This window comes from Salvia hispanica, chromosome 1 (genome assembly GCF_029641045.1).
Source record: "Salvia hispanica isolate PSC_SH4W2 chromosome 1, Shi_PSC_v1, whole genome shotgun sequence".
In the NCBI taxonomy this organism is placed as follows: Eukaryota; Viridiplantae; Streptophyta; class Magnoliopsida; order Lamiales; family Lamiaceae; genus Salvia; species Salvia hispanica.
In genome coordinates this window covers 45,612,988-45,639,685 of record NC_142692.1, presented here as the reverse complement: position 1 = coordinate 45,639,685, position 26,698 = coordinate 45,612,988, and the positions used below count along the sequence as shown (strand labels likewise).

At 37.8% G+C, this 26,698-nt stretch overlaps 3 protein-coding genes and 1 pseudogene across 3 annotated transcripts; 3 read left to right on the top strand and 1 right to left on the bottom strand.

The window, feature by feature from the left end:
- The first annotated feature begins 2,600 nt into the window (after nucleotides 1–2,600).
- On the top strand, nucleotides 2,601–4,163 carry LOC125197850 (uncharacterized). The gene is made up of 3 exons (XM_048096371.2): nucleotides 2,601–2,786; nucleotides 3,505–3,778; nucleotides 3,928–4,163. The coding sequence occupies exons 2-3, from the start codon at nucleotides 3,523–3,525 to the stop codon at nucleotides 3,960–3,962; spliced, it is 291 nt and encodes a 96-aa protein (XP_047952328.2). The 5' UTR covers nucleotides 2,601–2,786; nucleotides 3,505–3,522; the 3' UTR covers nucleotides 3,963–4,163.
- Nucleotides 4,164–6,987: 2,824 nt separating this feature from the next.
- Nucleotides 6,988–10,210, top strand: LOC148933934 (putative late blight resistance protein homolog R1A-10). Its single transcript, XM_089069291.1, has 2 exons — nucleotides 6,988–9,795; nucleotides 9,923–10,210. Exon 1 carries the CDS (start codon nucleotides 7,126–7,128, stop codon nucleotides 9,751–9,753), a length of 2,628 nt encoding a protein of 875 aa, XP_088925417.1. The 5' UTR covers nucleotides 6,988–7,125; the 3' UTR covers nucleotides 9,754–9,795; nucleotides 9,923–10,210.
- A 1,273-nt stretch (nucleotides 10,211–11,483) lies between these two features.
- On the bottom strand, nucleotides 11,484–19,291 carry LOC148933933 (putative disease resistance RPP13-like protein 3). Its single transcript, XM_089069265.1, has 3 exons — nucleotides 19,252–19,291; nucleotides 18,832–19,183; nucleotides 11,484–14,005 (listed from the first exon to the last, which is right to left on the bottom strand). The coding sequence occupies exons 2-3, from the start codon at nucleotides 19,165–19,167 to the stop codon at nucleotides 11,780–11,782; spliced, it is 2,562 nt and encodes an 853-aa protein (XP_088925391.1). The 5' UTR covers nucleotides 19,168–19,183; nucleotides 19,252–19,291; the 3' UTR covers nucleotides 11,484–11,779.
- Nucleotides 19,292–21,035: 1,744 nt separating this feature from the next.
- Nucleotides 21,036–25,292, top strand: LOC148933932 (putative late blight resistance protein homolog R1A-10; annotated as a pseudogene).
- Nucleotides 25,293–26,698: the final 1,406 nt, after the last annotated feature.

Here is a 26,698-nt window from a genome sequence, read left to right as displayed (position 1 = left end):
ACTAATGTAACATTTTGTTGCCAAGCTACATTAATCATATACTTAAATTTACTATACAATTTTAAACATTTATTTACAACAGCTAACTGAAACTTTCAAATAATCACTAACAATTATATTTCATTTAGTAAAAAAATGTTCATATTTCCTACACATAATCCATAAAATTAGTTTCAAAACACATAAATATGAAGTTTTTGAAAGTATGAATCATGTTATTATAGTTCTGATGTTTCATTTTCCCCTCAACATTTATGAGAATTTAGATACTTTTAGTGGATAATAATTTGTAGTTATACCTAAGTTAATGGCATTAACCTCCATGACTTGGCTTCATAATTTATAAATACTTCATAACATATAAATATTGTAAATTATGCCCACAACTCATGAATATCAAAATTATACCCAATACTCAAATTTTATATATGTATAGATATAGATAGATAGGTAGATACATTAGAAATCTTAGAGCATCTCCAATGGTCGGCTAGCGACCGGCTAGCCGATTCGTCGCGCTAGCCGATCGGCTAGCCGAACCATTGCAACCGGCCAGCGCAATTTCGGCGAGCGGATCGGCGTGGGCTGGCCGATCGCGTCTCGCTGGCCGAAGCGCTGGCCGATCGGCTAGCCGCCATTGTGGAGGCCCGATCGGCCAGCGACCGGCGAGCGCCGATTTTTCGGTTTTTTTTTTTTTTTTTTAAATCATATATAAACGCGATTTTCATTCCATTTTCATTTGCACCACTTGTTTTAACGAGTTTTCTCTCTGTCTAACTTTCTGTTCAAGAGCATCATCGAGTGATGGATCACAACAACGAGTCCAGTCCGGCGACGAGCGGCTCTCAGACTCCCACAATACCCGTGGGATCTGGATGGGGGCAGATGGGCCCGGGGTTTAACATCCCTTGGAATCAGATGATGGGGATGATGGCTGGTGCGCCGGGGGGAGGGGGGGGGGCGATGGGGGGGAACCAGGGGGGTATGCCGGGGGTGATGCCGGGCGGCGGGCAGTCAGCGCCCGGGTGGGGGGGTATGCCCCAGATGCAGCAGCAGATGATGAGGATGATGTGGCAAGGGGGGATGCCGGGGGGATGCCGGGGGGGGGGGGGGGGTGCAGGGGTCACCGGGAGGGGACGCGGTGTATCGGCCCTCGCTTGATTTTTTTACGGCTTCGTCACACACGTCGACCCCGGTGGAGACGCAGTTCTCTGGCGATGACCTTCTGTCATTGCATGATATGGGGATCGATCTCGATGATCTGGATACTTCCGTTCTCGCCACGCCGGCCGCGCCGAAGAAGAAGACGAGGGGGAAGGGGAAGGGCAAGGCGGTCGGCGAGTCATCGCAGCCCGCTGCCACTGGCCGGAGGAAGTGGACGGAGGATGAGTACGCCGCGGTGGCCAAGGGGTGGTTGGAGGTGTGCGACGATCCACTGGTTGCGAACAACCAGCGGGTCGTCAACATGTGGTCAAAGATCAAAGATGCCTATAAGAGGCACTGCCCGCGTGGGAAGGACTTCAGCAACGAGGAGGTCCGGAAGGGGTGGGAGCGCACCAGGGCCGCGGTTGGCCGTTTTTCGAATTTGTACGCCAACGCCCTCCGTCAGCTCAAAAGCGGCCAGACTGAGGACGACGCCCGGAGGATAGCCGCGAGTCAGTTCCCCTTGGAGGGGAGGTATAAGGAGTTCACCTTCTGGGAGTGCTTCTTGTTGTTGAAGGACTCCGAGAAGTTCCGGGCGGGGTGCGACGCTGGGTGGCCGAAGAAGCAGCGACTGAACTATAGCGGCGACTACAGCGGCAGCATCGGCGGATCCCACGACCTCCCCCCAGATGCTGAGGAGTTTCCACCCACTCCTTCATTTACTGGTCGTCCCCGCCTGGTTGGACAGAAGCGGGCGCAGCGGGCTGCGAGGGGCGGATCCCCCTATCCCCCGCGAGGTCCAGTCCTCCGCCCTCCCACCCGCCCCACTCGAGTACGCTCTCCATTCGCGTAACCATACGCGGGATCAGATGTTACAGGTCTTCCGAGAGTGGAAGAACGCCACTGACCCGGTGGAGAAGCGGTATCTGCACGAGATGCTCGAGAGCATCCGCGCTGATCTAGAGATCGCGAGGTCACAGCTGGGGGGTTCCGACGTGGGCTCAAATACCACGGGCGGCGGCAGCAACGGCGACGGCGACGGCGAGGACGACGGCGACGGCGATTAGGAGTAGAGAGTGGCGGAGCTCGTGTGTTGAAGCCCATTTTTTTTAAAAATCATGTACTTTTTTTTTAAAATCTCTGTACTTTTTTTTTTTTTATGAAATGGATTATTTTCCCGTAGATGCGTCGCAAATTTAATTCCGTACATCGCAATTTTTTAGTTCCGTAAATGTAGTATTTTTTGAATTATTTTTGTTGCGGCTGACCTATGGCTGGCCTAAATCTGACGTGGCTGGTGGTTTTTTTGGTGTTGCTGACGTGGCAGGGGAGAGAATGGCTGGCCTATCACCCATTGCGGATGCTCTTAGTAAGTGAAAGTGTCGGGCAGGTTGTAGGCACATGATTTTTGAAATAAATGAAATAAAAATGAAATACTCCACACGAAAAGAAAAGAGGAATTTGAGAGATTTCTGCAAAACACGGAATTCATTATTTCTATTAGTACTGTACAAATTCTACATTTTACTCACACATGTATACACACCGCCATTCACACGCACAAAACAACGGCTGTCTGGCCGATTCTGCCGTCTACATCGACTGACTCTGGCAACTCTGGGATAGTCTTGTCTATCTTCTATGTAAGTAACCTTTACACACCTCTTATTCATCCAATTTCAGATTCAAATTGAAGTTAGGGTTTGTATTCAAGCTCTTCCCCCAATTCGAATTTAAGCAAACTTAGGTAGAAATCCCACATTTCTGTACATGGGGGTTTAGCTATTAAGTGTAGTTTTTGAAGTGACAATGAGAGCGTAGTGGGTCAAGGTAGAGACAACCTAGAGTTTTTCAATAAAGCTTAAGAAATTGGTGGTGCTACTTTAGTTAGCTTTAGAATCTTCGCTAACAATGTAATTTATACATTAATAGATAAGAAATGTGTATTCTTGGCATGAGAGAAATTGGGACAGCCTATAAATGGGGCAAGACCTTATGATTTTTGTATTTCTGTTGATCAAATAAGTTCAAAATGAGTTTAGTTAGTCATTTTTGGGAATGTTTACTATAAGCTTAAGTCGAAGTTGGTGAAAATTATTGAATCTTTATAAGGCTCAAGTTTGTAAGAATTTGATTTTTATTTGTTGGTTTGGAATTTGGAGCAAAGGATGTGATTTTCTTTAATAAGCTAACTATATTAGGAGATGAAAGTAGCTAAACAGATAACTTGTTTATTAATTATTTTTTGTGTAGTATATTGAAAGGTAGTAGTAATTCTTTCCGAGAGATAGTTTGACACTTTGACTGTGTTTTTGTTGCCTTACGCACTATTAATTTGTAACATTATTGAACTTGCAACAGAATTTCATATCTAGACTGATGGCAAAGGAAGAAAGTGATGCATCAAAATTGGAGTGGAAATACTTGCAAGAGCCAGTTGCCAGGGATCTTGCCACTGATCCTAAAGGAGTTTCAGCACAGAAAAGGGTCCCTAAAAAGATGAGGGAGATTCCCGAGTTTTATTTCCTTCCTCGCAGATCTCTTTTATTTAACCTGACATTCTATGGAGCGTGTATCGCTGGTGGGATTGGCGCTGGCATGCTCGTAGAAAAATGGATTAATAAGAAAGTCGCAGGTAATGGCTCTCCCTCCTCTGTTTATCACCTGAATGCCCTTATTGGTTGTTCGGATTGCAAAACATATATGCATAGATACATTTAGATTCTCATCTCTTGCCAAGTTGATTGCAAGTTTGATGTTTGTGTTGCTTTAATGTTATTACAGAAGATGGAGGTGTGATCTACGAATTTGACAAGTGAAAAGGGCGATTGTTTAGCAAAATAATGAGAGCTGGTTTTCATATTTTTTCATGTTCATTTTAGAGATCTGTCTAAACACTCAAACAGTTGACATTTTGTCTCTGGGTTGAGGTGGAGTTCCTTGTCTCTGGATGAGTGGAGTTCCTCAATAACCATTGGGTACTTTGCTGATCCCTCATATTTTAGCTCTCCTTTTGCATATCTTCTTGAAAGCACCTTATATCTGATTTTTTTTCCAGCATTAGTACTTGTATTCTAGTTAGTCAGAACAGAAGAGAAGAGAAAGAAAAAAGTAAGTAAATAAATATGCGTCATGTCGACTTCAATAGTAGACAAAATTTAATTAGAAGCAAAAGGGGGAAGATATACATATAATGTTGGAAAAATTAATGAAGTAGACGATGGGGATATTTTTATGAGGTAATACAGAAGCAAATAGGTTGATGTGCCTAATAGGGCATGGAATATGCAAAGAATACCTCCTATCATTGTGCAGTGTCACAGTAAGCCAAGGAATGCAAGTCTTGAACTCTACTGTTCTGTGTATTACTAGAGAGTTTAAAATAATTGTCTGTCTTGACTAATCAACGGCATATTTGCTATATTTTCTTAATTTACATCCCAATATTCAAAGGTTGCTGCAGATTGACTAGTACTATTGTACAATAGAATTACTTGCTGCAAATTTTCCAAATAACTGTTTGCTATATATCAGAAATTAGCTTTGTGAACATGGAGATGAACATATACTTTGGGCGGGACCTTTGTCTACTTTGCGCACTTTGGGATAAATATGGGTGTAGCATATAAAATCCATATTTGGCAAGGGGTATATGTATATGGGTAATTAAGACTATACAAAGTGATACTCCATCCGTCCCATAAAATAACACATCTTGGCAAGAAAATGCTAGTGGTGAATACGGGAGATTGCAAAAGGATTGAGTTTGCTTCAGCGTAATTTGATACTCCGTATTTTGGAAGACCAAAAGTTTGAGTTGGGGCCAAATAATTTTTATTGTAGTTTGATTTTAAATTTATTTATGTGAGGAGTTGGGATTAGAGATTACCTCTGTTAGAAAACGAGGGTCATGATTTGGAGGTAGAATTGCATTTAAATCTGGATGATATCCATGGAGTATTTGATTTCATAGACTTTTTTCACTTTTTTTTATCGGCCGATGTTCTCAACTTCTCAGTGAGAGTTGACAATGTTTTTCTACACATAAACTGAATTATAAAAAAATTTCACACAATGGTGTTTGCATTTTTCAGTGTCTCATAAAAATTAATATTACTAGAGGCTTCTGGACAATGACTTAATTTCATTGAAATGTTTTTGCATTTTTTTAAAACCTTTTTTTTTCTCTTTTCTATAAAATATGTTCCCTCCGTCCCACAAGAATGTGCATCTTTGTTTGAACACGAATTTTAATGCACAATTAATAAAGTAAGTAATTAAGTATTTTTAGTGAAGAATAAGTTCTATCTTATTAGAAACAAAAGAGTTCTCAAATTTGGAAAGCATGTATTTTTCTAGGACGGATAAAAAATGAAAGAGTGCATATTATTGTGGCCAGAGTATTAATAATATAATTTGATATCTCGCGATGACAATAAATGAATAAAGAGAAATAATTTAGATAGACTAGAACAATAATTAAAAATTCAAAAAATGGCAAAATGGTCAAAAGATAGTACTAGTCCACAAAAGTATCAAGTACTCGGGAAGGTATCACCTCATTCATAGTATAATACATTTTATAATACACCATTAAAAAGTTGCCAAATGGATCTCATTCTATAGAAAGAAATGTTATTTCCAAAATCTCCCCAACCCAAGTAAAGAAATTAAAACTTTATATCAAATATAAAAATAGTTTAGTTAAATCAATTTCTGATAATTATGCTCAGATTTAATAGAATAAAATAAATAATGTCAATTTTACTATTTTGGATTTTGTATTTTTTATTCCTAATACTATTTCAGTAAACTATGCTCCAGTTTTAATAAAAGAATGAGGGAAAGTTTATAATATCACCCCAAAGCGCAATTAAATATTCATGATCTAAATGCAAGACATATGATTAACTTGCTTATTTATTTATTCACGTTTTTTTAAACACTTTTCATTCTATACAATTGTAATGCATATTAAAGTATTTTATATAGTTCTAAATGCAAGACATATGATTAACTTGCTTATTTATTTATTCACGTTTTTTAAACACTTTTCATTCTATACAATTGTAATGCATATTAAAGTATTTTATATAGTACGTACTGTAATTCAACTTTAGTAATTATTTTCTTATTAATATTTTTCAATTGATTTTTTCAACTATTTAGGAATTAGTGTGAAAATTTACTTTTCATTATTTTACGTAATAAAATCCAATTATAAATATATAAGTTCTATATATAAGAGAAAATTACTTATAATGAATAATTATGGCCATTCTTCCTAAAAGAAAAGAATTAAGTAAAACTAATTATAATTAAATTATAACACTAAATCTAGCTAGGTCGTCTGAAATCATTAATCATAACGATTATTGGAGTTAGCGTATATAAAAAAAATCCAATTACACAAATTTCTTTAATAATGTATTTTAGAATTTAAAATAATATGAATTTAATAAGATGTAAATAAAGAAAAAGAACTTGCGTTTAGAAAGAAAAAAATATTTGTGGTGTTTTTCAAGATACATTGCAAAAAATATTACACTTTAAGTTGATATAGCATCAATTTGAGGAGATAAATTTTAAAAGGAAAGAAGATTAGTGAATTAAATATGTTAAAAATAACTTTTCTTTCTATAGAATAAGATCCACTTGTCAACTTTTTAATGGTATATTATAAAATGTACTCCCTCTGTCCCATTAGAAATGAAACGTTTTCCTTTTTAATTTGTCCATTAAAATGAAACGTTTACTAAAATGGTACTCTTTCTTCATTAACTCACAAAACAACGCTACATAAAAATATGTAATTTCCAAACGTTAGTGGGACGGAGGATGGGAGGGAGTATTATACTTTGGATGAGGTAATTCCTTCCGCAAATACTCACCACAGACCGGACCTCTCGAGCGACCCAGCTCCAGAATTTTAACAAATACTCATGCCGAAGACTTGTTTGTTGAAATGCTTGAGAGTGAGACATGGCTTATGCTGCATTGATTTCTCTGAAGCATACGATTCAGCGCCATACACATCTAGTCATCACAAAATCAGCATATGAGGAGCTGATACTGTTAGAGTCCACCCTCAGAAAACTGGATGATAACTGCGACAGCAACATTAATAGGAGTGCGATTTATGAATTGGACGCTCAAATACGAGATGCAGCTTGTAAACTAGAAGTTGCGCTTGAATCTTATCACAGCGACGGCGTCGAGGCTCGCCTTCAGATACCCCTGGTTGATTTGAAGGGCGTGGAGCAAGAGATCCATTCTTTTGTGAAGAGCGCGAAGAATTTGGGAGATGATTACAACAGAGTACTAGCTATCCCGTTGCCTATTGAAGAAGAAGACGACGCCGTTCTGCCAAAAGAAGATGTTGATTGCAAAGAGTCAACGACTGTCGATTTATCCGACCAACTCGAAAAAATCATCATTGAGTTTCTTGATTTGCAGGCGAGGCTCAAAATCGTGTCCATCTTTGGAATGACTGGCATTGGGAAGACCCATCTTGCTAGCAAAATTTATGAGGATGGAAGAATTACTGGAGAATACGATGTACGAGTACGGGCAAGCATTGGTCCAAAATTTCATATCAAGAAGATTTTGGCGGACATTGCTGCTCAAGTTATTGGTAATAAGTCTAGAAATGTATACATGGAAGAAGATAAGAATACATTAGCCGATCTAGTATATAAAAAATTGTCCGGTCAGAGGTATTTCATTGTCTTGGATGATATATGGAGCACGGGTGCCTGGGATCACCTGAAGAGTCTCTTTCCAATCGAGCAAAATGGGAGTCGAATATTGCTGACAACGAGGCTAGAGGAAGTAGCTAAATATCCCACTTCATCTAGCAACGTTTACCAGTTGCGTTTTTTGAACAATGAAGAGAGTTGGGAGTTGCTGTGGAAGAATGTCTTTGATAATGGATATTTCCCTGATGAGCTCGAGGAAGTTGGGAGGAAGATTGCGGAGAATTGTGAAGGTCTTCCTCTTCTCATCCTCGCAGTGGCCAGAATCCTTCGTGGTCATGACAAGACAGAGCAGTTCTGGAACGAGGTAGTAAACAAAAAAACTACTGTTTTTCTGGATGCATATGATAGCATTTCAAAACAGCTATTGTTGAGCTATGAGTACTTGCCCCAATATCTGAAAGCATGTTTTCTATATATAGCTGTTTTCCCACAATATTCCAAGGTTCATGTTGCCAAACTCATTAACTTATGGGATGTTGAGGATTTTCTTGAACCGTCTCAAAATTTAGAGGATTTTGCTAGGGAATGTCTCAAGAGGCTTGTCTCCCTAAGTCTTATTATTATCTGCAGTCAGAGTATTAGCTATGGAATCAAATCTTGCAAGCTCCACTCTGCCTATTGGCACGTGGCTGTTAAAGAAGCTAGGAAGAGCATGTTTTTCCATGTCTTAAATAAGGGGGAAGATGTGAATCATATCGAAAACCATCGTCGCTTGTGCGTCCAAAATAACATTTTGTTTGCCATAAAAGAAGTGTGTGGCTCTATGGCAGCCACTTGGAAAACTCGTTCTCTCTTGTGTACCGGTGATGATCATCAATATCAAGTTCCGGTGTGTTTGAATCTGATGTTGCTCAAGGTGTTGGATGCTCTTACAATCCGTTACTATGAGTTCCCAACAGAGGTGCTGAAACTGATTGAGTTACGGTACCTTGCCCTGACTGTGCATGGGGAACTCCCTCCTTTTTTATCTAATCTTCAGAACATTCAAAACTTGATTGTCCGTCGCTATCATAATATCAAGGTGCTAACAAATTCCATTCGATTTCCTGAGGAGAAATACTCTGTTCAAGAACATAAGAGCATCCAACCCCCTAGAAATTTCACGGGTTTGCCAGTGGAGATCTGGGATATGCAAGAACTGAGGCATCTTTGGATCATGGGAAGCAAACTACCAGATCCAAGTGACGGGGCAAAGCTACAAAACCTCTTGACATTCCATGCTGATGCTCATTGTTGTACCAAGGATGTTTTCAGAGGCATCTCTAAACTGAAGAAACTTAGAATGAAAATCGAGTTAGAGCCTGATGCTGTTGAAACCTTGAATTGCTTAGAGCATATCTCCATTCTCGATGAATTGGAGTCACTTAAATGTGTTGTTGCGAATCCTCGACTAAGGTCTCAAGTTGAGCTCTCATATTTGCCTCAATCTCTAAAAAAGTTGAGCTTGAATGGCTTAGGATATTGTTGGGAGTCCATGAGTGTAATTGGTTCGTTGCCAAAACTTGAAGTGCTCAAGGTGCAATGCTCTGCCTTTCAAGGTCCAGAATGGAAAACAAAGGTTGAAGAATTCCCAAGACTCGAATTTCTGCTACTTGAAGATATTGATCTGGTGCATTGGAGGACTGATGATGATGATGAGTGGCTCCCGTGTCTGCAGCGCCTAATCATTCAGAACTGCTACAAATTAAAGGAGATACCTTCTCAAGTTGGATATATTGATGTTTTGAAAACGATAGAGGTAGTTGACTGCAGCCCTTCACTTGTGGATTCTGCCCTGCAAATAAAAGAGAAAGAGGAGGAATATGGAAATTTTTATCTTCAAGTTATGATCAGTTCATCATGGAAACTTTGATGACTGCCTAGACCCTCAAAATGGCAGCTGGATCCTTGAAAGGTATGTTTTCCTTCAGTTTGATTAACGATTGTAAAAGCAAGTGAAATCAGATAGCCTTCTTTGTTTTAAATTGCATCCTGTCTCTGAGTTCTTGAGCAGAGACTGAAGATAATTTATTGTTGCACAGATCGTGCAGTGAACAAGACAAAGTAATGCGAACCATTCTTCAACAACCACCAACGCCAAGAGTCATTTTCAGTCTCATGATAATGATTTTTTGAAAGAAGAGAAGTTTGTATTATTTGCACTCTCTATGGTGGAATGGCTCCCCCCTTGTATCAATTTATCGCTTCTTATTTGTATGTGTTTTTCCTCGAACTGGATTTGTTTCTAAGAAGTGTATGTGTGTTGTGGTTGTGAAATTGTAATAGATTACTTCTCTTGAATGTCAGATATCGCTTTGGTTTTATGATCACACGCCTTGCCCTTCCCTTTTGTGATGAATACTCGTCTCTTGTCATCGAAAATTTTGCATAATGACAGTCAGTAGTGGGGTTGTTGATGTTAGGGAAGCAGAGAGTATTACTGATAGGATTACTGATGTTGGATCAGCAGTGGTCACTATGAAGTTCAGTGAGCTGATGCAGATAATCTACTTTGAGTTCAGTTCGCTTGGTGGTTATGATTATAAAAATAGCTAGGCATGATCACTTTTACATAGTAACAAGTTTTATTGTATTTTTATTCATTTATGTATGAGAGAATATAGAGAGAGATAACAGAAAGGGAGATTAAGAGTGTATTGAAAGATCTTGTCCTAAGTGTCTGTAGGATATTGCATTCTCTTGAGATTCTTGTTTATGACAATAAATTTCAGTTAATCTTCTTCTTTTGATGCAGTTCACACTTTTTACGATAAAACAGTTTTACAAAAACAGTTCACCCTGATGCAGATTTTCTACTTAAGGGTTTTCTAGTTAGCTTGGAGGTTATGATTATAAAATAGGTAAGCATGATCACTCTTTTACATAACAAGTTGTATTGTATTTCATTCATTTTTTGTATGAGGGAATATGGATAGAGACAACGGAAAGGGTGATTAAGAGTGTAGTGAAAGTTCTCGTTTTTATAACAATAAATTTCATTTAATCTTCTTTTTATATACTCCCTCCATCACAACTTAAGTGATTGATTTCTTTTTGGCTGTTGTTTTACAAAGGTGATAATAAATAGTTAAAGTGGAGAAAATATAAAGTAAGAAAAAGAATACTATAAACGAGAGTTGTATCTACATAATTCTATAATTTACTTTACTTTCTCTGCCCCAAACACCTGCCGAAAAACAATCAATCAGTTGATATGGGACGGAGGAAGTACTTAGTTTACACCGTGTTTCTGTTGACTGTATGTGTTTCATAGTCACACCACATTTTCTCAACAAACACAACAAAATGTAAACTACAATATCATTTACCTCTGAGATCACTAATACCATATTACTACATCCTATGTCCAGTCAGACTTGACTCATTTCTTTTCTTCTCGGGGATGGTTATTTTGCAGAGTAAGATTGTAGTGTAAAGATATGTCGTTAATATTTTTGAATCATTTATCTAGTGGAAATTGATATTCAAAAAATGAAACAAACAGTGGGACATCTTGAAATAATCAAGTCAAACAGGATGGACTATCAAACAGTGGAGCACTTCAATTGATTGTAGTATAAATTAACTACACTGAACCCTCCATGATTCAAACTCAGTTTGTATTCATCCACAAAAAAGAGATATACGATATCAAACTGCTTAAAATGTTCTTAGTTTTTACAATGAAAATAGTTTTATATAGAACAGATGGTTACGGTATAAGTATCACAACTCTGGAGTTTTAACACATTTTAACAGACGAATCATGCAATCTTCATCCATAGGCATTCAAGTATGCTCTGTTTGACCTCTCAGGAACAATATGCAAGAAATGCCTCTAGAGAATTGGAAATGGGTTGAAAGATTTCCAGACCTTTTTAGCAAGAAGAAAGATGATATTATTCCTCATGCGGTAAAATGGAAAGCTTGAATCGGCCCACAACATTGCCAGGCTGCTCTATCTTTTCTCGTATTTCCAAGGCCGACTCAGCTGATTGCTTACAATGAAACAACTCCAACTTCAGAAAACTCGGCACATCAGCGAGCTCAGATGGAATTTGTTCAAGACTTTGACAGTGCATAAGTTGAAGGTGTCTGAGTACGGGGAAGTGATGGCCAGAAGCTAACCAAGTCTTCAAATTTGTGCGTCCAATATGCAACACTTTAAGGCGGCGAAATCCTCCATCAGTAACCTCCCATCTCTCTCCCATGAATGCTTTATCTTTCAGCTTTAACACCTCCAGCCTTTCAAGCGATCCTAAGACAGACATATGGCACCAATCAAGAGAAGTCCTCGACAACGTTAGGACCTTCAAATAAGGAGGAAATCTAGTGGGTGGAGGAAGGCTACACAGTTGGATTTCTGAAGATGGAATTGAAAACACGTCATTTAGTAGTTTCAGCTTCTCAAGATTGTACAGCTTCTGCATACTGTCCAATGATCCGTTCTTGCCATCAAGAAGCAAGCCTATCTTCCCACGAACGCCTAGTTTCTTCAAATCACGGACACTATCTAAAACCTCCTTAGTGCAGCTTTCAGGTGAAAGAGTTCCAAGTGTGTGAATCTTTGCACCAGCTGTGACACAATCTGTACTAGACTTGGGCAAAGCAGCTGAAGCCTTTGTCTTAAAATGCCTTAATTGAATCATACTGAAAATGTCTGCTCTAACCTCAAGGGTTCGAGAACTTGTGTCAACTACTAGAGTCTCTATGTTCCGAAGCTGGGAAAAAGCTGAAGGAAGTACCTCCAATTTGAAAGATAGGAACACATACTTCAAATGATTCAGTTTGAATAGATTACGAGGAAGTTTATCAGTGAAATTGATGGGCTCAACGTCTAAAACTCTGAGTAGCTTGAAACCTTTGGAAATGGCTGAAAGATCTTTCTTAGGCATCTCCATTTCATCTCTCGAGGAGCAAACAAATGAACGGACACTTGGACCATGAGATCTCCTAGAAAAGAAATCTAAGGCATTGGAATGAATGCATAGACGCCGAAACTTGTGTTCCTCATAAACTGGAGGTTGAAAGCCTCCATCACTAGACATTACAATTTGTTGTGAGAAACCTTCCCTTTTAGCTTCACTTATGCAAAAGTCACGAATCATGTCATGAATGCGGCAAGTTTTAACTTTACCATCGAGCTTAAACTTTTCAGCTCTAACCAATTTCCTCTCAATGAGCTCTTCTAAATAGTTTTCTGCAGTTTCCTCTGGGCTGACACCAATCTTTTCTTGTATAAACCCTTCTGCTATCCACAGTCGAATCAGTTTCCAAACAGAGATCTCAAAGTCCTCCGGAAACATTCCAAAATAAAGAAAACACTCTCTCAAGTGATAAGGCAAATTCTCATAACTCAACACTATGATTCTTTCCAGGCGTTCCACTGGATCTTGATTGCCAATGATGTCCAAGCCATACCAAATTTTTCTCCAGGCAGTTTTCATCGCATCCTTATCAGTTGAAAGCTGTTTAACAAGAATGCCTCCTATCAACACTATTGCAAGTGGATGGCCATCACATCTCTCTGAAATTAGTCTTCCTTCAAATTCCAGCTCTGGAGGGAACTCTTGCCCACGGAAAGCTTCCAACTTGAGAAGCGAATAGCTGTCCTTTTGATTTAAGAAACGCATGAAATGGAGATATTTCCCTCGACAAACATATGCACCAACATCTCTGAAGCGGCTTGTAATCAAGACTTTACCCATTTTGGTGGTCTTGGGCAATGCAACTCGGAGTTTTTCCCAATCCTGCCATGTCCATATATCATCCACGACTAGCAAGAACTTCTCCTTCTCCAGATAACCAGCTACTAAGTATGCTAACGCTTCACTGGTTTTGCTTTTCATATCCTCAGTGAGAATGGTGAACTCTTTCAGAATCTCAAGGAAGATCTCCTTCTCAGTGAACTCTTGAGAAGCATAAACCCATATGCGTGTAGGGAACATAGACCGGATCTTTAGATCATGAAAAATCTCCCCTGCCAATATCGTTTTGCCAAGGCCGGCCACTCCAACAATGGAAATGACTTCAACTTCTTTAGAATCTTCTGCGAGATATCCCCTCAATTTTTCTGTCTCTTTTTCTAAACCCAACACCACATTCGTTTCCTTTATAGGGCGTTCCTGAGTGATGGATTCTCAAAGTTAGAAAGCCAAACAAGTGCCTTTGTTTCAAATAGTAGTTCCTGTCCACAATATATGTAATACTTCTCTTTTACGTATTTACTATAACCAAAATGTGAAAGGACATTTCAGCGTATGAAAATTAATAATCTACCATAATTGTGAATATGTACGCACATCTTTGTTTTCATGATAAAAATGAATATTCTAACGTAAATGGATCCATGATGTATACAAATGCTTTAATCAACAATAATTACCATATTTGAGTTTAAAATACTTTTAATTTACCATACATGTTGTCTTGTACATGTTAAATTTTCAGTTTAACTATGTTTCATAGTTGAGATGGAGACGTAAAAGTTTTAATAAATCAATTGTCTCGCCTTCACAATATTTGTATTGTATTACACTTCATTTCATATGGAGTTCCAGATTTTCCTTTCCGTGCATCGCACGAAAAATATTAGATTCATAAGAAATTCAATACTATTAGGATTTAATTTTCACTTTTCAAAAAAGAGGCTCCTCCTTATTTGAATACTTATTAAGAACCAAAATTAAAATGGTGTCCAATTATCATGAGTAATAAGTATTCCTAGTACTGTAGTATTTAAGAGAACTACCGTACTCTATTTGTACACATATTATTGATATAGAAAAGCGACAACGAGAATATATCTTTGAATTCAAACTTCCCCTCTCATTACAATCTTGCGTAAAATGATAGGGACTCGGACCCTATCAGTAGCTCGAGTCCATCTTACCAAGCCCATCCTATCAGCCCGTCGACAACAACCTCGAGCGAGTCCAGCCCAACAAGTGACGCAGCAGCCCAATGATGACACCATGCCAAATCACAAGAAATCTCTCATCTTAATTCAAGGATTTTGTGTATCAATTAAGATCACAAATCCATTTCTCGTATCTTATTAGCTTTATGTTATTGAGTCATTTAGATTGCTATAAATTAGTTATTTGTTTAGCATAATGATTATTGAGAAATAAACATAAATTTATTCTCATTCTTCTTGGCGTGAAAACGCACCCTAGAACCTCAACTAAGGTTTTTATCGTTCCGTCATCTTCTATCTTTCGTGTGCTCTTTGATTTCCGGCGATAGACCATTGAAGGTCTATCAACTGGTGCTTTCTTGATCTACTCTTCTCCCATCAATGTCAGATGTTTGATATGAACTTCCAATTCGCCAATCAGGACGAGAAGTTCTTGGCACACAGGCTTGAGCAGGAGTCCTTTCACAGCAACACGATGCACTGAATCGGAGGCTAGAGGAAGCCTTGGCCAAACTTGCAGCAGCCGGCTTTAGGGCGACGAAGGAGCCGCCCGACCCTCCCCCGGCAGCGACCATGGAACGGGGATGGCAACTACCGCCGTCGCTTACGCAGGCACCGCCCGGTGTAGCACCGGTAGCCTTGCCGCGCCTAAGAGTCGATCCTCCTCGTTTCGACGGAGAGAATGCAGCCGAGTGGATTTGTAATATGCAGAATTATTACAACCACCACTATACACCTTTATCCGATCAGTTGTACCTTACTCAATACTTGTTCGATCCCCCGGCGTCAGATTGGATGGCATACTGGACGGATAATAATGCCGGAAAGGGTTGGGACAATTTTCTATTGGCAGTCTATCACCGCTTTGCTTTGAATTAACTGAGGAAGATATTACCAGTGACGTCGTCTACAACAATGGATATTTGGATGCTAATTTAGTTGATGTTCCAACGGAGAGTGTCAATGAGCAAATCATTGCCAAAAGGCTTAACAGGAATGGACATGGAAAAGAAGGGGCAGTAGCTGCACATGGCAAACGTTATTTGGAATTGCTAGGTATAAATTTTGAGGATATAAAAGAAAAAAGTGGCGGAATAGAGAAAAATTTAAAGGAAGGAGGCGTTGTTGATCATTCAATGGTGGCTAATGAATTTAATAATTCTCATTTGATTAACTTAAGTGTTGAAACTGTTGATCATCCTCCTTCACCTCTCGGATATACCGAAAGGGTCGAAGTTGCAGAAAGTTCCATCAACAGGTCCAATCTTCCTACATCGGTTGACTATGCAGTTGGAGCTATCGATTCACAAAGCGGAATTCCTATGAAGCACGTTAAGGAGGAAAATACTACTGGAAGTTGTAATGGAGGTTTCGTGACGATATAATCTCCACAAGCTACTGAGACAGCAGCTGGGATCACAATGGAGCAGAATGTTGTGGATCATCATCAGCTCACGAAGAACTGCATCAACCAATCCAACAGTGTTATCATCAGAGGGGTAAAGCTCACCGTGGATGACTTGGGAGGTGGTGATCAGAGTAGCAATGGCTGCGAACCAAGGGCGAATCGAACGACATCTTGGCGGACATCATATCCCACTCACGACCTTACTGCAAAGTCCACAAGTTCCTGCAAAGCATGCAGCAAGGAATTCACTTCCTTGAGGGGTGTTTCGGTCCCAATGAGATGCCATTCGATCAAAGATGAGGTGTATTTTTGTAAGGAATATGGCGGAGGGCAGGACGCTATGAGGGCCATGCCCGTTCACAGGGAGAGTTGTTCGCCGATGAAAGTATTTAGTGTTGATGAAACGGGTATGGGTTTGTCAGCCTTGAGTGATTTATGTCTGATTCAGTGGAAAAGATCCATGATGAAAAGTGAAGATGCTTCTCATATTGTTGCTTATGAGTTTGATGAGGCAAAAGAGGCTGATGCAAATGACGAGCTTGTGGGAAAATTAAGTTCGACGGTGGTGGATGCTAGGCGCTTGGTGATGCTTTCCAAGGGTGTGTGGAAAACTAAGTTCGATGCTGGTGCGGTGGATTTCGATGATTCTATTTCCACTGACGTTTCTTCTTGTGAGTGTAACATATTTTGTGGGAACATTGGAAATTTGGTCGCAAATACACCATTTGTTGAGAAGCAAGTGTTGGAGTTTAATGTACTTGATGTGTGCTTTGATGGTGCCAAGGGACTTAAGGTTGAAAATGGAATAAATGATCTGGTGGTGTGTGATAATGAAGGGCTTAAACATTGCTGCAGTGGAGATTTTTTAGAGATGCCTATATTTCTTAATGGCAGATGGAGTTGTGCTACTCTTCGATTTGGTGGAGACATAGGGGTTCAAGTATTTGATCCGGGAGCCTTTGACGTGAGAGTTCGTTCTATGAGTCCCGTTGCAATTTTTATGGTTCTAGATCACGGCAAGTGGAATGTTGCATATTGCGAACAGGGTATCCGGCTGGGTATTTGCGCTGCACAAATCCAGCAGCTGGCTCAGCTGTGTGACCAATTGGTTTTGGTGATAGAGAAAAGAACAGGGAATAATGTTAGGTACATGATTGGGGTCTTGGAAATAGACGAGGAGGGACACTTTCTGGTGTTTCACATAACAAACTTTCATTTTACGAAGTCATTTCTGCCCGGATGGTGGCCTTCCATGGGGGCAAATGTTGATCGTGGCGTGACTGCAGCATCGACGGAGTACGGTTTAGATGACTGTCCAGACACTAAGGTGTTAGGGCTAGAAGCATTTTGGTTTAAGGAAAGAATGAAGCCATCATCTCAATCAGATGTGAGTGAGAATGAGGAAGATTATATGCTTACTCAAATTCTACGATTCTTCATAGTTATTTTGACTTCCACCTTGAGGGCAAGGTGGTTTTCAACGGTGGGGGAGTTGATAGGGACTCGGACCCTATCAGTAGCTCGAGTCCATCTTACCAAGCCCATCATATCAGCCCGTCGACAACAACCTCGAGCGAGTCCAGCCCAACAAGTGACACAGCAGCCCAATGATGACACCATGCCAAATCACAAGAAATCTCTCATCTTAATTAAAGGATTTTGTGTATCAATTAAGATCACAAATCCATATCTCGTATCTTATTAGCTTTATGTTATTGAGTCATTTAGATTGCTATAAATTAGTTATTTGTTTAGCATAATGATTATTGAGAAATAAACATAAATTTATTCTCATTCTTCTTGGCGTGAAAACGCACCCTAGAACCTCAACTAGGGTTTTTATCGTTCCGTCATCTTCTATCTTTCGTGTGCTCTTTGATTTCCGGCGATAGACCATTGAAGGTCTATCATAAAACCACCTCCTCCCTCTCTCACATTCTTGTTTCACTCCTCTCTCTATCTCCCCAAAAATCATAATTCCTTGCTTCTATATATCAATACAGTCCTAATTAAAAAAAAAATGTCACAACCAATTGATGCATATCCAAATCCAGAGATGACTGATCAAGCAAGCCCCTCGCGCTCAAATGGCTCGTTCGGGCCAGTTTTCGCGGTGTTGGCTGTGATTGTGGTGTTGTGATAGCACGATAACATACTTTTCCTACATTTTTTTTGAAATGGAAATTTCCTATAATTTGTTAAGATGGCCACATCATAATGTCAGGATTCAAATTTCAAACCTTTTATTTTTGTGATCTTAATTGGTGCGAAGTACTAGTAATAGGTTGCAATGATTCAAGATTCGAACATAGAGAAAATACACTAATCATCAATATTTCTTCCTAAAAATAGACTAAGTTTGTATCTAAATAAACATGAAAAACATTACGACCAATTTTTCTTTTAACCATATATATAGATTAATTTTAACTATGTGTTGACGGTGTCCCAAGATTAAGTACCTAAAAGCTAAAATGAAGTACGAGATCGAATTATCCCAATCCAACAACATAGTATAATGAAACTAAAGTCTTGCCTAATCCACCAATCCAACTTTTAGTATTTGAAGACTGAAATAAACGAAAAAATAAAACAATTTTTAGAAGAAAGAATTATTCAGTTACCTCTTCACCGTCAAATTTGGTCCTGCTATTTTCTCTGTAAATAGCACGGATCTTTTTGAGGAGATCGTGGACGATGTTGACGATGTTGGGACGGATGACGCAATTGTCGATTATGTCTTCCGCTTTATAAACGGCGTAGCGAATTTGGCGGATCAGCTCCTTGAGCGTCTCGTCGTTCCGCCTTAGCTTTAGGGCGTCAGTGGGAATAGCTCTGAAGAAAAGGAGATGCTTCTCCAGCTTATCCACCAGATTTCCGGCGCCTTCAATCAGATGGGTGTGTTGTACCAGCAGCTGCTTCAGCTTTTCTAGCAACAATTCAACTGCTGCGTCCGCCATTTCTCCGTCTATCTCTCTGCTATTATGATTATCTCCCTTTGTTATGACATTATATAAATTAATAAAAAAAGATAAATTGTCCACCTTTTACGTCATTCGAACATCCTCCAATCGTCGACCATCAATTTACTCCTACCACATATTGAGCATATCTTATTTGTCCGTATATAATTCAGTTTAATTTTTAGTATTAACTTCTCGTCCTATTTTAGCAGGCCTATCGACTTTTCTGTCATCTTTTTATAAAAATGATTAAAAATAATTAAAGAGAAAAATGGTAAATTAAGAGAGAGAACAATATAAAGAAGAAACTTATCTACATTATTGTCTCTTACTTTATCATTCTCCATTTTAATTAATTTTTTTATCATTTTTACAAAAAGAAGGCAGAAAAGTCAATAAGACTGCTAAAGTGGGACAGAGGGAGTATCAAATATTAAAATAAAAATAAATCAATTGAATAATAGACATAGACAAAATCAAATATATTTTATTTAAAAAAAATCTACAATTAAAAAACTTCTACAATTAAAAAAAATGCTTCTAAACATAACTCGGGTCACTCGTCGGCTTCGAGCGTACATGCCTTTGTACAGTCAGCTCGTGCATGTATACGATAAACGCCACATCTACTTGTTTACCTAATTATTAGAATAAATACTCTCTCCATCCCGGATATGAGTTGAAAAAATTGGTGAGAGTCATACTTTTAAAGTATTAGTTTTATAATAAAATGTGAATATGAATGAGTTGGTGGAATATGATGTCCACTACAAAAAATGGTAAAAGTGAAATGGGTCACATTATTTGGGATGGACCGAAATGGAATACTAGGTCAAATTATCTGGGACAGATAGAGTAATATAATACAATAGTTTATAAATAAAGTAGGTTAAAGTAGGGAATCTGATGAATTCTCATAGGTTCTTCTCTGTAGGTGACTTGGCCGAATATAGTAAGAAAAAAAAAAACGAGTTCACGACCTAGATAGGCTATCTATTGGTATGTTTGTAGTGTTTGTGATAATTCTCTCTTACCTAAGAAGAGATAAGTAACACTAATATGACAAAACACAGAAAGTATCAACCCAAAATATATTATTTATTTCTATCTATTGAAAGAATATACTTTAGAAATTTTAGTATTTAGTCTGTGCAAATAATATTAATATTGTTTATTTAATCCGACATTACTTTGACTTATCAATATATGAGAGTTTTTCGCAACTCAATCATGCTATCTTGGGTGGTAGTAATTGAATAACATAAAAATATTAGAACATTATTTCATAGAATTCGCGTGCTCAGTGTGGTAACCCCAAGAGGTGTTTGAAAAAAGAATTTATTATTTAGAAATCTGCGCAGTTGGAATTTTATTCCATGAATAATAAATAAAGTTTTAAACTAGAAAAACTCTTTAGATAATTAATGTAGTTCGAGTCACATGGCAGATAAAGAATTAATTAATGAATTAAGATAATCTTAAACACGAGAAATATTATAGAATAAAATGGAACCCAAGTTCTTTGTAATTTGTTGATTTAGGCAGGGGTTCTGTAATATTCTCCTCCATCCACTTCGCCGGAGCCCTGCTGATAGCGATGTTGCTTCATCACAGACATAGCCATTTTATCTTTAGGGACGAAACGTCAATCCGAAGAGCACTACCGGGGCGTATCTCGTCTTTCGAAAAAGAGGACTCCTCGACTCGGCTAAATTTTGTTTATGGTTTAGTAGTTTTGTTTTTCCTTGTAATTCAGTTTAAGTTCTTTCAAGTTGTATTTCTTTTGGGTTGTATTACGCCCGACTTTTATCTCTTGTAATCCAAAAATCAACAAAGAGATCAAAGGAGTTTTGCGGCCTTACAACATGAAGAGCAAAATCATCATCACTAGTCGAGATGTGAAAGTAGGCAGTAGGCGTTCTTTCTGCTACTGTTAAACCGCAGGAGCTGAAGTTTCTAGAAGAGGATGAAAGCTGGACGCTGCTTCAGTTGGAGGTATACGGAAATGAGGAAGACTGCCCTAGCCATTTGAGGGACATAGGCCAGCATTTAGCCAACAAGTGTGATGGAGTGCCACTGACAATAGCTGTCATCGAAGGTTGTCTATCCTTTCTCTTTATCTTCCATAAAACTTATCAAATCTTTCATACGAGTGTCCCACCAATCCTTGATTTCAGATATCTCCTATGCACGTCTCTTTATTTCTTTCTAAGAATCCACTCATCATGTCTTCAACGCTCTCACAATCCCATGTCCGAATCAGAAGCCTACTATATAGGGAATAAGGTATTGTTGTGCTCTTTGCTCTCCTCAAGTACATCGAAAAAAATAAAATAAAATAAAAATATTACACGCTAAATTAGTATCATCAACTTTTCTACAATATCATCTTAAAGCGGTAATATTCCCTGACAACGACACCAAAAAACTTGATGCACTATTTATTAGCAATAAAAATACTTGCAAGTATACAAGGTAGATCTAGTATATCTAAAATTCAGTAGCACGATATTGTACACAGGGAATAAGATTGCAACTGTCTATCATATATTAAGCGTCATGTACTATTTAGAGACACGAAATTTTGAGATTTAGATTTATTAAACTAGACAAAAAGAAATAAACAAATAACAAAAAAAACATAAAAATATAAATAACAAATAATACAAAGCAAGCTAAGGAATATAAAGTTTTGGGAACCACAATCAAAAGATAATATCCAAAGGACTTCTTTGAATTACGGTCTCTAGAGTTACTAAGCTATCACAGATGTAAAACTATATCTTCTCTTGAAGCATACAATTTGTAGATTGCTACCTAGAACTGAAGTGTCATTCTTAGAACTAAGGCAAAAACTCCTAAAAGCTCCTAAGATAAATTTGCTGCATTCAAAGGCTCAAATCTCTCGATTGTATTGGCAAAGACGTCAATTTCTCATCTTTCAAATTAGACTAATCACTTCTCAGTTCTTGTAGTAAAATCCACATGCATTCGTAAGATGGTCAATCAAACAACTGTATAAGTACAAGAGAAATTGAAATAACTACAAGTGCTAACAAGGAAAAGAAATTGAATAAATAACTCAAAATGATAACATGTTTACCAAAAATTCCACAAAAGATGTTTAATACTCATAGACTAGACATGAAGAAAAACAAAACAAAACCCAAGATTGAATGACGTAGTCTTCACTTGAATGATGTAGTCTTCAAATCTTCTCTTGCCTTTATCTGCAGAGTTCCGCTCCAATGGAGGATGGAAGAATAACATATGAAATATGGGGTGGAAGAAGTATAGGGATGGAGAGGATTGGAGGCTCTGAGATGAATATTATGAATTAGGTTATGAGGTATATATAGGCTTGCAAATGAGTTATAATTGGTAAAAAGTATCCCCTGGTAAATTTGAATTCCTCAATTAATAGGAGAGATTTGGCAACAATTTCTTTCCTTCCTTAATTTCCGTCTACTTTTAACTGCACTGCGCAATGTTCGTAAAATGACCATAATTTTCTCCACAGAACTCCGATTTAGATGTTCAAGGTACCTACGCGAAACTCTTTCAAAGTCGAATATAACGGTATGTATTAAGCACTGGTTGGACTTCAAACTCGCTGGCAGAAGGGCTCGAACAGAGGCTGCTGCACCTTGGCCATTTTTGCACCTTTTTTCTATCTTTTTCTATTATATCAACAAACACGTCAAAATACAAAAATGTATAATATACGCAATTTAAGAAAATTATTTGCAAGATTGACATTTAAAACGAGCCAAATCTAGGCCTTAAAAACATGCAAATCCCGTGTTTATCAAGTGATGAGAGAGAAATGGAAAACAATGGCGGAGAACTTGCACAACGCCTTGGAGAATCAGCAGCGGATAACGGATGTTGTGGCTTTGAGTTACGAGAGGTTGTTGAATGACCTGAGACATTGTTTTGTTTACATAGGTGTGTTTCCTGAAGATTATGAGACGTTGGACATTATTTATCATCAATATATTCAAGATCACATAATTGAATATAAATAAAGCAAGATCTTCGAACATCATGTATTTCACGTAAAACCATAAACATAATAGGATCGAAATATACCTTGGCGATCCATAGCGGAAGCGATTAAGGAAGGAGGAGACGATTTCCTTGAACCTTTTGCCGGCGTAGTGGCGCAACTCCAAGGATTTGTTTCTCTCTCTTTCCCTCGTTTATGTGTTCTCTTAATGTGTGTGATTTGATGGGATCACCACACTTGTATTTATAGGCAGAGAGATGACAAACCCTAATTCTAGAACCTTAAAGCCCTTTCCATCAAAGTGGCTATTTAATTAGGACGTTTCTTTTTGACCAAGTAGTACCAAAATCATATTAAATAATTGAACATAATAATTTGATTTGATTTTGTTAGCCAATAATATATCAAACCATTATTATATATATGCGTCATTTTCTTCACTTAATAATCAGAGGAATAAAATACTATTCCTTTCTCTTAATGATTATAATCAAACGCATACATATACTTATAATTATGTTAATATATTCTTCATTTTCCTTATTAGTAGAGGAACATATATTTAGTCATCTTAATGACTAATTAGGAAACGTCTTACATAAATCAATATATACAATTGATAGTTAATTAATTAGGGAAAATGTGTCTAATACCAAATTAATGGTATTATATTAAAAATCCAATTCTATTTAGGATTCTATCACATTTCACCTATGTGAGACATAAAACTTACATGAGATTCCAGTCAAGTTGATGTCGAGGCTGTGGATCGCGGAAGGATTCATACATCCCAAGGAGGGAAAAAGTTTGGAGCAAATCGCGGAAGAGAATGTGGATGATCTAATATACATGAATCTGTTGAGGGTTGAAATGACGAATCACATGGGCAAAGTTTAAACATGTCGTGTTCATGATATGATACGTGCATTCTGTATAAGCAAATCCAAAGACCAGAATTTATTTCAACAGATCAGAGTCAACAAGGTAACAGGTTTACTCGAACCTCCCCTTTCTGAGGTAGAAAAACTACAACGCTTGTGTTTCCAATATGATCTCTCAAGTTCCTCTCTGAAAAACCAAGCAGTACACATGTCCATTCCTTTTTGTGTTTCTACGAGCAACCTGAGGTGATAGAAAATGAATATCCTATTATTAATTCCTGACAGTTTCCATAAGCTTAGATTTCTATAGTCCAAGTCAATCAAATTTAATCAATTTTCTGGAAGAGTAACCAAACTCATTCATCTATGTTTACCTCACTTTGCACATTGATACCCTCGTTTCTCTCCCAAGGCAAGTCTCGCAGCTATGGAACCTACAAGTTCCTGTAGTTGAGACCAGGTCACGTCTTATCACAATGGATGCAAATTTATGGAAGATGATTTAGCTGAGGCACATCAAGACAAAAGCCACTATGGAACTTAAGAGTGACTGGGAAGGTGAAGGAGGGCAAAACCTTCACACTATGGATAGATTGTCGTCTGAATCTTGCACGGAATCAGTCTACAAAAGGGCCAAAAACCTCAAGACCTTGGGAATTTCTGGGAAACTAGGCAACTTGTTTGGGAAAAAGTTCCTAGAAAAATTGCATCATCTCGAAAAGTTGAACCTGGTGAACAATGTTAGTTTTGCGGCATTTTTTGAAGATGAGCTGCGTCTTCCTCGGTCTAATTGTTTCCCGCCATATCTCAAGAGGTTAACATTAGTGAAAACGTTCATAGATTGGCAGCACATGTACACCTTGGCAATGATAAGAAGCCCGGAGGTCCTCAAGTTGAAAGACAATGTGTTTGTTAGATTGTCTTGGAATGCTTCTGATTACAAATTCCCGAATCTCCAACTCCTGGTCATTGCAAACACAAATTTTGTTCTCTGGGATGCCTCGCCTAATTCTTTCCCCGACCTTAGAATTGTTGTGTTTAAGAGCTATGAAAGCCTCATTGAAATCCCACATTGTCTGGGAAAACACCTCGAGAAGCTTGCTATAGAGCGTTATCGTAAAACTGCATTCGAGTCAGCAAGGAAAATTCGCGATGAAAAAGATGGGAAAGAGCAAGGAAAGTTTATGATTCCGTTCATTTTCGAGCAGTGCCCAGTGTGTGAGAATACGTGATCGAGCTTTTTGGTAAGATGCAACTTCTTTAGTGTGTGAGAATATGTGAAAAATTAATTTTGAATTAAAGAAGTGGTAATAAATTTGATACTCCTATTGCTATGGTATTTTTATGTAAAAGAAATTTTGTTTTCTTTACGAGAGAAAAATGTAGTTGAGTATTTTAATGAGGGTAGAGGAGAGAATTTTAATATCCAAATATAAAAAGTGGACACTTTAAATGTGATAAATTAAAAAAGAAATGTGAACATCTTAAATGGGATGGAGAAAGTATGATGCACTATTTATTAGCACTAAAAATACTTGCAAGTATACAAGCTAGATCTAGTATAGCTAATGGTCAATTCCAGGATATTAAACACAAGGAATAAGATTGCAAATTAAATGTCTATTTTATACTAAATGTCATATACTATTTAAAGACATATAATTTTTTTGGATTAAATAATTAAATTAGACAAAAATAAATAAATGAGTAACATAAAACATAAAAACAAATAAAACAAAACAGGCTTAAGGAATGCAAAATTTTAGAAACCATAATCAAAAGCTAATATCCAAGCAACTTCCTAGAATTACGATCTCTCGAGTTACTAAGCTATCACATATGTAAAGCTATATCTTCTTCCTAAAGCATAAAATTTGTAGATTGCTCTCTAGAACCGAAGTCTCCTTCCTAGAACTAAGACAACAACTCCTAAATGCTCCTAAGATAAATTTGTTTCATTCAAAGCCTCAAATCTCTCGATTATATTGGCAAAGACGTCAACTTCTCCTCTTTCAAATTAAACTGCTCATCTCTCGATTATTGTAGTAGAATCAGCATTTATAAGATGGTCAATCAAACAAATATATAAGCACAAGAGAAATTGAAATAACTACAAGAGCTAACAAAGAAAATCAATTAAATAATTAACTCAAAATAATAGTATGTTTGCTAAAAATTTCACAAAAGATGTTTACTACTCATAGACAAGTAAAAACAACAATTAAAGAATTAGACATAAAGTAAAACAAAACAAAAACCAAGGTTGAATTATGCAGTCATTAGTCTTCTCTGGTCTGGATTTGCAGAGCTCCGCTCCAGTGGAAGATGAATAAATTTTAGTGTGAAATATGGTTTGGAAGAAATATAGAGAGGGGGAGGATTGGAGGCTGTGAGATTAATAGTATGAATTAGGTTATGGGGTACATATAGGCTTAAAAAAGGTTTAGTATTGATAAAAAAAGTATCCTCCAGGAAAGGTGGTAATTTTGAGTCCTTCAATTAATATGAGAAATTTGGTATCACTGGTGGGGTTTGTATACTAAAAGAGGCTTCAAGCGTACATGCCTTTGTACAGTCAGCTTGTGCATGTATACGAGAAACGCCACATCCACTTGTTTACCTAATTATGAGAATAAAT

What these genes read in the sequence shown, in the direction of transcription:
- LOC125197850 (XM_048096371.2), top strand. Translation starts at nt 3,523, where the DNA reads ATGGCAAAGGAAGAAAGTGATGCATCAAAATTGGAGTGGAAATACTTG. An exon ending in GATTAATAAGAAAGTCGCAG is followed by an intron (nt 3,779 to 3,927) that starts GTAATGGCTCTC and finishes ATGTTATTACAG; the next exon opens with AAGATGGAGGTGTGATCTAC.
- LOC148933933 (XM_089069265.1), bottom strand. Translation starts at nt 19,167, where the DNA reads ATGGCGGACGCAGCAGTTGAATTGTTGCTAGAAAAGCTGAAGCAGCTG. An exon ending in CCAAATTTGACGGTGAAGAG is followed by an intron (nt 14,006 to 18,831) that starts GTAACTGAATAA and finishes TCCATCACTCAG; the next exon opens with GAACGCCCTATAAAGGAAAC.
- LOC148933934 (XM_089069291.1), top strand. Translation starts at nt 7,126, where the DNA reads ATGGCTTATGCTGCATTGATTTCTCTGAAGCATACGATTCAGCGCCAT.